The sequence below is a fragment of the Notolepis coatsorum genome (genome assembly GCF_963971535.1).
Source record: "Notolepis coatsorum genome assembly, chromosome: 5".
Lineage (NCBI taxonomy): Eukaryota > Metazoa > Chordata > Actinopteri > Aulopiformes > Paralepididae > Notolepis > Notolepis coatsorum.
The window spans coordinates 98512335-98524265 of record NC_140169.1 but is presented as its reverse complement, the minus strand read 5'-3'; the positions used below and the strand labels follow the sequence as shown (position 1 = coordinate 98524265).

Below are 11931 nucleotides of genomic sequence, written 5' to 3'. Positions count from 1 at the left end.
CTTAGGTGCCTGTGTTTTCTGGAACATCACAGGTTCTATGGTCCCATCTTCTCTGAGCCTCCACCCTCTACCAACTGGGTTCCAGAGAAGAGGCTTGGCCAGATGGCTGTGACACCAGACTGCTGTTTGGTACAAGGCTCTCAACACATGTTGCTGGAAGGCATCTTCTGTTGGGGGTAGATTTGCAGCTGATGAATCTGTGGTAGATGCTAGTGTGTACCTCAGCTCATCCAGGTTGGTGCAAGGACATCCATTCTCCATTTTCTTTTGGCCATACAGGAGGAGGGCATACTGTGTTCTCTGAAGAGATTCTCTGTGGCCCTGTATTGGTTATGTAGTTGCTGACGACAAAGCTACATAGAGCAGCCTTGTTCCCACTGATCCTCAGGTTTTTCCTGTAGTTAGGAACACTTGATTGTCCTGTGATAATATGTGTTGGTCTACTGGTTTGGATGGTGCCTCTTCTTTGTCTTTCAAGGTCTTTGATTGAGTGTTGATGGTCATATCTGTCAAACACTATACAAAATGCAGTTGATGCCTTCCTTTCCCATTAACGTTGCTAATGGGACACACTCACCCAGATCATTGTATGTCTGAAAGGGCCACAGAGAATCTCTTCAGAGAACACAGTCATCTTGGCAGGTGGCTTTGAAAATGGTGAGGAGGTTAAGACGATTAGCAAGTCAGGCGTTGACTGCTTGACAGATCTTTATAGTGACCAGGAGGAGGCTGACACAAGATTGGTGTTACATGCAATACACCTTGCACAGTCACTTTTTTCAACACATTGTCTGCTCCACCAGAGGAGGGAACACACTCGATCACTGCTACACCCCATTCAGAGCCGGCTACAAGGCTGTACCGGCTCCGCCGTTAGCGGGAGCTACTAGCACGTCGGATCACGACACCATCTTGTTGGTCCCTGCTTACAAACAAAGATCACGTGACGCCGTCGTGTCACGTGAGACAAAAAAATGGACGACCAATCAGAGGCCACGCTTCAGGACGCTCTCGAGGGCGTCGACTGGAATATGTTTCAAGGAAGCGCCAGTGGCGTCAGCGAGTTCGCGGACACCGTTGTGAGTTTCATTACAACACTGGCTGATAGTATTGTCCCCACTAAAAAGGTCTGGGTCTTCCCTAACCAGAAACCGTGGGTAGATAGTACTATCAGAACAGCTCTGAAATCCCGCACTACTGCCTACAACCTGGGCAGAGAGTCGGGAAACATGGAGGAGTACAAGGCTACAGTCTATACTCTGCGCAAGGCTGTAAAACTTGCAAAACGGACATATGCTGATAAACTGGAGACACAAATGGCACAAAACGACACAAGAGGCTTATGGCGGGGACTGAGGACAATAACTGACTACAAAGTCAGCGGCCCCTCAATGGGGAGCGACGACGCCTCTCTCGCGGACAAACTCAACTCTTTCTACGCTCGGTTTGGTGTAGACAGTGGCGCCGCTAGCTCAACGGCTAGTGACGTCACTGGCGCGCCAGCTGTTGTGGAGGGGGGGGGGGGGCAACCGCAGGGTCGTTTTGTTTGTTCTGACTCAGCTAAGGGAGGAGGAGACCGCACTGCCTCTGTGTGATGTGGACTGTTATTTACCTCTCTCTATCTCTCTCTTTTCCACCTCGAGTTGAAGCTGGGAGTATCTGCAGAGCCGCTTCAGCGTCAATACCGTTTCTCCACCTCGAACACCAAGAGGATCTGCAGATCCGCAGATAACTCTGCTGAAGGTAGTCTCCCTTTGTTTCAAGATTGTTACTTGCTCCTTTTTGACTCTGAAAATAAATACGCCCTAGTATTTGGCTAACTCTGAACTACCTGTCTGTGCCGTGCGTTTGAGGTCGGTTTCAAACCCTAACATTACGACCCAACCATGTCGACCTCAGCCGACACAGACAGAGTCAGAACCGCGTTGGCGGTCCAGATTGAATTAACCAACGACCACAGCCTACAGCTAGGTGCGGCTGCGGCTGCTGTACAGGAGCTCCGAGCCCAGGTCCTGCCTATTCAGGAGTCCCTTGGCTCTCTGGCTACCCTACAGACAGCCCAGGGTAATCAGCAGGCTGATATTCTTCACCAATTACGAACTCTGAGTGACGCATTTAACGCCCTGCTTGTAACCCCACCTGCTTCAGGAGTCTCGGCCAGAGCACCACCCGCAGCCGTGGCAGGCCCTGCGCCTCCCGATCCCGCACCTCGGGAGCCCCGTCTCTCCGAACCACGGTTGTTCAACGGTAACTTCGAGGATTGTGCCACATTCATCATGCAATGTGAGTTGGTTTTTCGTCATCAATCCAGCCGATTCACATCAGAGGGAGCCCGAGTGGCGTACATGACTAACCTGCTCTCAGGCCGGGCAGCACAGTGGGTTACTGCCTCCTGGGCAATGGGGGCTGATTTCTGTTTTTCCTACCCAGACTTCGTGGCAGAGCTCCGCAGGGTTTTCCACCACCCAGCCCATGGCCAGGACCCAGGAGCTTGGTTGGGCACCTTCCGGCAGGGCAGTAGCGGGGTCACCGACTACGTGCTGGAGTTCAGACTGGCGGCAACGGAGAGCGGGTGGAACGACCAAGCGCTTCGTCTCACCTTCATGAGGGGGCTCAACGACGCTGTAAGGGACCAGCTCGCGACCCGTGAGGAACCGGAGTCCCTCGAGGACCTATTCAGCCTTGCCATTTGTATCGACGGACGCCTCCGGGAGAGAAGGCGTGAGAGAGCCCGACTGGTACCTCCAGAGGTGACCCAGACCTCCCGCACTCGTGACGGTACTGCGGCCCGTCCTGCTTCCACCACGACTGGTGGTCCCTTCCCCTCCCGTTCGGCGCCTGAGGAGGAACCCATGTAGCTGGGATGCTCTCACCTTAGTCCGGCTGAACGAGAGGCCAGGTTCAGGTCCGGCCTTTGCCTCTACTGCGGCCGGGAGTGGCACCGTATCTCCAACTGCCCCACCCGGCCAAAAGACCAGGCTCGCCGGGACCCCGGGAGATCCTGGTGAGCCGGTTTTCTCGTTCCCAGAACTGTGCACCACCTAGTCGTCTGATGAGCGTCACCCTGACCTGGGCGGACCAACGGGCGACGGTGGAGGCACTCATCGACTCGGGTGCTGACAAGAGCTTCCTGGATTTCGAGTTTGCTACCCAGGCCAACATTCCGCTAGAGGACCTTGTGAGACCCTTGGAGGTGTTCACGTTGGACCAACACCGCCTGGCTGACATCACTCAACGCACCGTCCCAGTCCTTCTCACCATTGCTGGTAACTACGTTGAGAGACTCCAGTTTTTCATCACCAGCTCTCCTCTTGTCCCTGTGGTCCTGGGCAGGCCTTGGCTCACGCTGCATGAGCCCCACATCGCCTGGTCCTCCGGTACCATCAGAGGGTGGAGCTCCGCCTGTCATGCCCAGTGTCTTCAGGCGGCGTCCTGTCCCTCGCCCCGGAGCCCTCTTTGTGAGCCGCCTCCGGACCTCTCGACGATACCCCCCGAGTACCACGACCTCGAGGAGGTTTTCAGTAAGTCCCGGGCTCAGGCCCATCCGCCTCACCGGCCTTACGACTGTGCCATCGACCTTCGCTCAGGGGCTCCCCTTCCCGGCAGCCGCCTCTACAGTCTGACCGTCCCTGAGAAGGCAGCGATGGATCGTTATATCTCTGAGTCCTTGGAAGCAGGTCTCATTCGGCCTTCCTCCTCCCCTGTGGCGGCCGGTTTCTTCTTTGTTGGGAAGAAGGACGGAGACCTTCAACCCTGCATCGACTATCGCCAGCTCAACGAGATCACCATTAAGAACAAGTACCCTCTTCCTCTCATGAACTCCACCTTCAAACCTCTCACCCAGGCTACTGTCTTTACCAAGCTGGACCTCCGGAGTGCCTACCACCTGGTCCGTATCCGAGAGGGCGATGAGTGGAAGACTGCCTTCAAGACTCCCAGGGGCCACTACGAGTACCTGGTAATGCCGTTCGGCCTCACCAACGCTCCGGCGGTATTCCAGGCGCTCATGAACGACGTCCTTCGTGACATGCTGGAGGAGTTTGTGGTGGTATACCTAGATGACATCCTCATCTTCTCTAAGACCCTCGAGGAACACATCCAGCATGTCCGACGTGTGCTGGAGCGCCTCCTCCACAATCGGCTCTTCGTCAAGGCAGAGAAGTGCCGTTTTCACTCCGACTCCGTCGATTACCTGGGCTTCATCGTGGAGAGAGGCTTGACCCGGGCTGACCCTCGCAAGATCCGGGCCGTGGAGGAGTGGCCGGAACCCACCTCTCGGAAGGAGTTACAGAGCTTCCTCGGGTTCGCCAACTTCTACCGAAGATTCATCCGGAACTACAGCCAGGTGGCGGAACCACTGACCAAGCTAACCTCTCCCGCCCTGCCGTTCGACTGGTCCCCAGCGGCGAGTGCTGCGTTCCACTCCCTCAAGAAGAGGTTCACTACCGCCCCAGTCTTGCTCCATCCAGACCCCAAGAGACAGTTCATCGTAGAGGTGGACGCCTCGGATACCGGACTTGGGGCTATCTTATCTCAGCGGTCGGCAACGGACCAGAAGGTACATCCGTGCGCCTTCTACTCACGTCGTTTCCTCCCTGCCGAGAGGAACTACGACATCGGCAATCGGGAGCTGCTGGCGGTTGTGGCTGCCTTGGAGGAGTGGCGTCATTGGCTAGAGGGGGCCGAGGAGCCATTCACCATTTGGACGGACCACAAGAACTTGACGTATATCCGTGCTTCCAAGCGCCTCAATGGCCGGCAGGCAAGATGGGCCAGTTTCCTCAGTCGTTTCGACTTCTCGCTGACGTTTCGCCCTGGTTCCCGCAACACGAAGGCCGACTCCCTGTCCCGGTTACACTCCAAGGGAGCCCCAACCACTGAGGACCCGACTCCCATCCTCCCAGAGGGCAGGGTGGTGGGAGTGGTCACCTTGGGCATCGAGGGGGTGGTAAGGCGTGCCCTACGCTTCCATCGCGCTCCAGGCAAGGTACCGGTTCATCGCCTCTTCGTCCCCGACTCAGTCCGGTCCCGGGTCCTCCAGTGGGGCCATACCAGCCGGTTCGCCTGCCACCCAGGCGTTCATCGCACGTTCTCCTTCCTGGCTCGGCGATTCTGGTGGCCCACCATGAGGAACGACGTCAAGGAGTTCGTACTGGAATGCGCAGTCTGCGCCCGCAGCAAGGCCTCCCACCAGGCGCCCTCCGGGCTTCTGCAGCCGCTTCCCATTCCGAGCCGCCCTTGGTCCCATGTGCGTTGGACTTCGTCACGGGACTTCCTTCTTCCCAGGGGAACACGTGCCTGCTGACCGTAGTGGATCGGTTCAGCAAGGGGGTTCACCTCGTGGCCCTTCCCAAGCTTCCCTGGGCGGCCGAGACGGCGGACCTCCTGACGCGCCACGTGTTCCGCCTCCATGGGTTTCCCCAGGACGTCGTCTCGGACCGGGGGCCCCAGTTCACTTCCCAGGTATGGCAGGCTTTCTGCAAGGGATTGGGGGCAACGGTCAGTCTTTCCTATTGCGCCGTACTGTATTGTACCCATTCTGCAATCTGTTAAATAAAGTTTTCATTCATTCATTCATTCATTTCTCCCCCACTACTCCCAAAAGTAACACTAAATAGATAAAGTACAACAACGCCAGACTCAAGAAACTGTGTTCCCTTTGGCGCAATACACACAATTGTTAAGGGGCTGCAGACCAGAGAAAGACGTTTGTCTTGTTTACATCAGGGTCCCCCATTTTCAATTCATATCGACATTTATGACATACACAACATACATGACAGCTTTGGCTGTTTGTACGATGAAACAAAGAACTTCTAAGATATACATTAACTTGGATTTCAGTGATATTCAGCGGTTATGTCAGTGTTCTTAAAAGCTTGTAGTTGTGCATGTCATAAAAAAACAAACTTGCATCATTTGGGTATTTCTGAATGTTTTGGCATATGAGTCTATATAGGATGCATTTTTGTGTAATTGTTTGATCATAATACAGGACTAAGGAACATGGTATTTTTTTTCTCCAAATTATATGACTATGTATAAAGAAACCATTTCTTCTTTCAGAAAGGCTGATATAAAGCTAATGTGTAATTGTTATACACATTGAGGACCATTACATTTGTAGTATTAATCGTAGAATCATATCATATCAGTACCTTCAATAAAGAGTAGATCTGACTACTTTAATGAATTAACAATTTCTGTGAATATCTCCAAACCACGCTCACAAACATTGAGTAACAATACCTTGGATGATGTAACTGATATGGATATTAGTCCCGCTACTGGAGAAAAAGACGCTGGTATTGACAGTTAAAAAAAAAGAAATCACTTTATTCATTCCAGATGTAGCTTATTTTTCCAATCATATTGTACTGAACAAAGATTAGCAACACATTTTCTTGCGGTGAATTCCTGCCTGAACATTCAAGACATGCTGTATTGCGTGGGGCTTTTAGAAGATCCGTAGGACATCACAACGTCGATTCCTGAACGCAACCTCTTTATCTATTTAGTGTTACTTTTGGGAGTAGTGGGGGAGAAATGAATGAATGAATGAAAACTTTATTTAACAGATTTCAGAATGGGTACAATACAGTATGGCGCAATACACACAATTGTTAAGGGAATGCAGACCAGAGAAAGACTTTCGTCTTGTTTACATCAGGGTCCCCCATTTTCAATTCATCAGTACATTTATGACATACAAGACATACAAATATTCAGAACTGTGTAGTAAAAAGATATCATAAAAAATATATACATCCGAAGGGGAAGAAACTGTACATTGGTGACATACAGAGTTAAGTGCCATGGGTTCTTCCTTTAGGTAAATAACATACAGAGTTAAGTGTCATTGCTTCTTCCTTTAGGTAAATAACATACAGAGTTAAGTGTCATGGCTTCTTCCTTTAGGTAAATAACATACAGAGTTAAGTGTCATTGCTTCTTCCTTTAGGTAAATAACATACAGAGTTAAGTGCCATGGGTTCTTCCTTTAGGTAAATAACATACAGAGTTAAGTGCCATGGGTTCTTCCTTTAGGTAAATAACATACAGAGTTAAGTGTCATTGCTTCTTCCTTTAGGTAAATAACATACAGAGTTAAGTGTCATGGCTTCTTCCTTTAGGTAAATAACATACAGAGTTAAGTGCCATGGGTTCTTCCTTTAGGTAAATAACATACAGAGTTAAGTGTCATTGCTTCTTCCTTTAGGTAAATAACATACAGAGTTAAGTGTCATGGCTTCTTCCTTTAGGTAAATAACATACAGAGTTAAGTGTCATTGCTTCTTCCTTTAGGTAAATAACATACAGAGTTAAGTGTCATGGCTTCTTCCTTTAGGTAAATAACATACAGAGTTAAGTGTCATTGCTTCTTCCTTTAGGTAAATAACATACAGAGTTAAGTGTCATGGCTTCTTCCTTTAGGTAAATAACATACAGAGTTAAGTGTCATGGCTTCTTCCTTTAGGTAAATAACATACAGAGTTAAGTGTCATGACTTCTTCCTTTAGGTAAATAACATACAGAGTTAAGTGTCATGGCTTCTTCCTTTAGGTAAATAACATACAGAATTAAGTGCCATTGCTTCTTCCTTTAGGTAAATAACATAGAGAGTTAAGTGTCATGGCTTCTTCCTTTAGGTAAATAACATACAGAGTTAAGTGTCATTGCTTCTTCCTTTAGGTAAATAACATACAGAGTTAAGTGTCATTGCTTCTTCCTTTAGGTAAATAACATACAGAGTTAAGTGTCATTGCTTCTTCCTTTAGGTAAATAACATACAGAGTTAAGTGTCATGGCTTCTTCCTTTAGGTAAATAACATACAGAGTTAAGTGTCATGACTTCTTCCTTTAGGTAAATAACATACAGAGTTTGTCTGTCTGTTTGACAGGACTGATGATGAGTGTCTGTTGTCTGAGTAAACTGAGTCAAGTCAGATAGACTGTCCCTTCAATACAGAGTCTGTTAGGATGAACTGAGTCAAGTCAGATAGACTATCCCTTCAATACAGGTTTCTTCAAAGTTATTAACTGGAAGGAATGTGATTTGTTCCACATTTTTCATATCCAAATCAAATAAAGAATTAAAATAAACAACATCCAGAGGTATAAATATATTGCATTGATGCTAGATTGGAACATGTGTCCCTCCTATATCTGACCGCTAACCCTAACCCTGTGTCTCCCAATAATTAAATAGAGGTTGATGATAGTTACAGTAGTATAGGCTGTAAAACAAAGTAGAAAACAGAGTAGACCGACATCATCCATGTGTACAACAGATTGGCTCTCAGCACCTTTTATGATTTGGTCAAGGCTTAGTGTAAATAAAGATAGTGCAAGAAAAAACTGCCGGAATGCTATAATGTGGATGGGGGACCAACTACTGTCCAGGGGCCCTTGAGCAAGGCACCCCCCCCCCCCCCCCCCCAACATCACCAGTGTTTGTACTCAGTTGCCAAAAGTGCAAGATTATGGTCGTAGTAGGCAACCTCCAGGTGGCTGAGTGAATCAGGGAGTTGGGTGAAGCAGGGTGTTGGGTGAAGCAGGGTGTTGGGTGAAGCAGGGTGTTGGGTGAAGCAGGTTGTTGTGTGAAGCAGGGAGTTGGGTGAAGCAGGGAGTTGGGTGAAGCAGGGTGTTGTGTGAAGCAGGGAGTTGGGTGAAGCAGGGAGTTGGGTGAAGCAGGGAGTTGGGTGAAGGAGGGAGTTGTGTGAAGCAGGGTGTTGGGTGAAGCAGGGTGCTGTGTGAAGCAGGGTGTTGGGTCAAGCAGGGTGTTGGGTGAAGCAGGTTGTTGTGTGAAGCAGGGAGTTGGGTGAAGCAGGGAGTTGGGTGAAGCAGGTTGTTGTGTGAAGCAGGGTGTTGTGTGAAGCAGGGTGTTGTGTGAAGCAGGGATTACTCGCCCAGCCCTATAGGCTATAGTGGCCTAAATTAAACCAAAGATTAGGCTAATGTGATGATTTTTTGTTTATGGATGGTGCTACATTATGTGTTTTGGTCCATTTGGTCAAAATCCATGACCTCGAAAAACGGATTGTTGCTGATGCTGAACTATGAAATAGCAAGTTGTTTGTTGTCATGTTATCCCAATGAGTCGTCTGGCTCCAACCGGCTCCACAGGACAGGTGATATAGCTCAGTTTGAACATCAGCTTGTCTGTCATTAGTTAGATAGTATGGCATCTTGTCAATGATTGGTCAGTCAATATGCTACTTTGTCTTTTCATCGCTCAGCCTGTTAGTATGTCACCTACTCTGTGATTGGTCCAGGGTTGACATGTCACGATCTAATCTTTCCTCCTATTGGTCCATATACTGATCTTCAGGATCCAAGTGCTCAGTAGTGATTCTCCCTCCATCCTCCTGTCTCTCTCTCTTCCTCCTCCGAAACCTGTGTCACCATCACACTCTCCAACCTGCACACTCTCTCCTCCTCCTCCTCCTCCTCCTCCGAAACCTGTCTCACCATCACACTCTCCAACCTGCACACTCTCTCCCTCTCCTCCTCCTCCTCCGAAACCTGTCTCACCATCACACTCTCCAACCTGCACACTCTCTCCCTCTCCTCCTCCTCCTCCTCCTCCGAAACCTGTCTCACCATCACACTCTCCAACCTGCACTCTCTCTCCCTCTCCTCTCTCCTTGTCTCTGGAAATACTAGTACTCCAGTCAATGGATTCCAATGAACACAGTTGATTTGCACATCTTCCTCCTCGTCGTCCTCATCTTCCTCCTCGTCGTCCTCATCCTGCTCCGTTCCCAGGACACCATAGTGGTCAGAGCTGTAACGCCATTGGTCAGCCACTGAGCAGGGCATGTCAGAGCTGTAACGCCATTGGTCAGCCACTGAGCAGGGCGTGTCTCCGCTGCTCTGCACGGTGTAAGGGTTACAAGAGGCTCCTTCCTCTCTCTCTGCCCCTCCCTGCCTCTTTGTCTTCATCCCTCCCTTTTCTCCCTTCATCCTTCTCTCTGGCCCTATCTTAGCCTGTCTCCTCAACCCTCTCTCCTCCTCTTCTTTCATCTGTCCATCTAGGAGAGGGATTTTAAACAGACCGGTCTGGGGATCTCTCACTATGAATACACCTTTACAGACACACTCTATCTCTCCCTCGTTCTGTTTACCCTCCTCTCCTCTCCTCGTCTCTGTCTCTCTGTTCATCCTTCTCTTCATCTCTCCCCCCATCTCAGAATTTGAGTCTTTATTTGTGTGTGTGTGGGGTGAAGATGTCTGGGTGTGTCTCATTATGTGTGTTGGTGTATGTGTGTGTAATGTGTTCTGTAGGATGTAGGGAGGTGCCTGAGACATGTCCTCTTTGTCACCAGTCTCTCTCTCTCCTCTCCTCTCCCATCCCTCCCTCACTCCCCCTCTCCTCTCCTCTCTCTCTCCCTCATTCCTTCCCAATCCCTCTCTCCCTCCTACCTTCCCTTCTCTCTCATGCAAACTCCTCTCCTCTCTCTCTCCCTCATTCCTTCCCAATCCCTCTCTCCCTCCTACCTTCCCTTCTCTCTCATGCAAACTTCTCTCATCTCTCTCTCCCTCTCCTCCTTCAACTATCGCAGGAGCAGCACTGACAAATCCATATTCAACCTCCTCCAAAACCTCCTTTTCCCAGGGTGCATCAGGCTCCTGGTTCCTTTGGGGGGCATAGCCTGATCTAAAGCCTATCCCCAGCACGTCAGGGAGGTCAGGGATTGGCGGTTGTGGTTTGGGGTGGGCTGGTCGAGGGTCAAGGACTTCAGGAAAAAAGGTGGGAGGAGCCACGTGGACCAGAGTCAGCTGAGTGAGAAAAAAACACAAAACATGTCACTTCAGAGCTTAGTTTACCAGTGTGTGTGTGTGTGTGTGTGTGTGTGTTTGTTACTAGTGTGTGTATGTGTATGTGTTACTATGTTTGTGTGTGTGTTTGTTACTAGTGTGTGTGTGTGTGTGTGTGTGTGTGTGTGTGTGTGTGTGTGTGTGTGTGTGTGTTACTAGTGTGTGTGTGTGTGTGTGTGTGTGTGTGTGTCTGTGTGTGTGTTTGTTACTAGTGTGTATGTGTGTGTGTTACTAATGTGTGTGTGTGTGTGTGTGTGTGTGTGTTACTAGTGTGTGTGTGTGTGTTTGTTACTAGTGTGTGTGTATGTGTGTGCGTTACTAGTGTTTGTGTGTGGGTGTTACTAGTGTGTGTGTGTGTGTGTGTGTGTGTGTGTGTGTGTGTGTGTGTGTGTGTGTGTGTGTTACTAGTGTGTTTGTATGTGTGTGTGTGTGTGTTACTAGTGTGTGTGTGTATGTGTGAGTGTTACCAGTGTGTACTGTATGTCACTAGTGTGTATGTGTGTGTGTGTGTGTGTGTGTGTGTGTGTGTGTGTGTGTGTGTGTGTATGTGTGTGTGTTAATAGTGTATGTGTGTGTGTGTTACTAGAGCGTATGTGTGACGTGTGTGTGTGTGTGTGTTACTAGTGTGTGTGTGTGTGTGTGTGTGTGTGTTACTAGTATGTGTGTGTGTTACCAGTATATCAGGGGTCTTGTCTGTTCCTCTCACAGCGCGGTTCAGCAGATAACCAGCCACCAGCAGAACACACACGCATAGTGATGCAACTACAATACCCACAACCACCCTATGCAACTGGCCAATCACAGGGTCTGGAGAAGGAGGAGGGGGAGGAATCAGCCAGGAGGACACAGAAGAAAGATCAAAGATGAACATGTGACCTGGTTGGGAAGGTTATTTTCTAAGACAATTCATTCATACATGTTATTCCTCTGGTCTAAGACAATTAAAAGACAATTAATTCATACATGTTATTCCTCTGGTCTAAGACAATTCATTCATACACTCAAGTTTCAAGTTTCAAGTTTCTTTAATAGTTGTCATACAGAAGTACAGAATACTTTTATACAAAATGCTTCTTACTGTTACGCTCCAGAGACTGTGCTAGACAAGAT

The 11931-nt window shown here is 49.2% G+C and overlaps 1 protein-coding gene across 3 annotated transcripts in view; it reads right to left on the bottom strand.

Moving 5' to 3' along the window:
* Window positions 1-9333: 9333 nt before the first annotated feature.
* il20ra (interleukin 20 receptor, alpha) overlaps window positions 9334-11931 on the bottom strand; it is a 53453-nt gene continuing 50855 nt past the window's right edge. For all 3 annotated transcript variants that reach the window (XM_084313847.1, XM_084313849.1, XM_084313848.1), the window contains 2 exons: window positions 11495-11628; window positions 9334-10782 (listed from right to left, as the gene is read on the bottom strand). In XM_084313847.1, the coding sequence (XP_084169973.1) occupies window positions 9343-10782; window positions 11495-11628 (1574 nt within the window). In that variant the 3' untranslated portion in view covers window positions 9334-9342. The remainder of the gene's footprint in view (window positions 10783-11494; window positions 11629-11931) is intronic.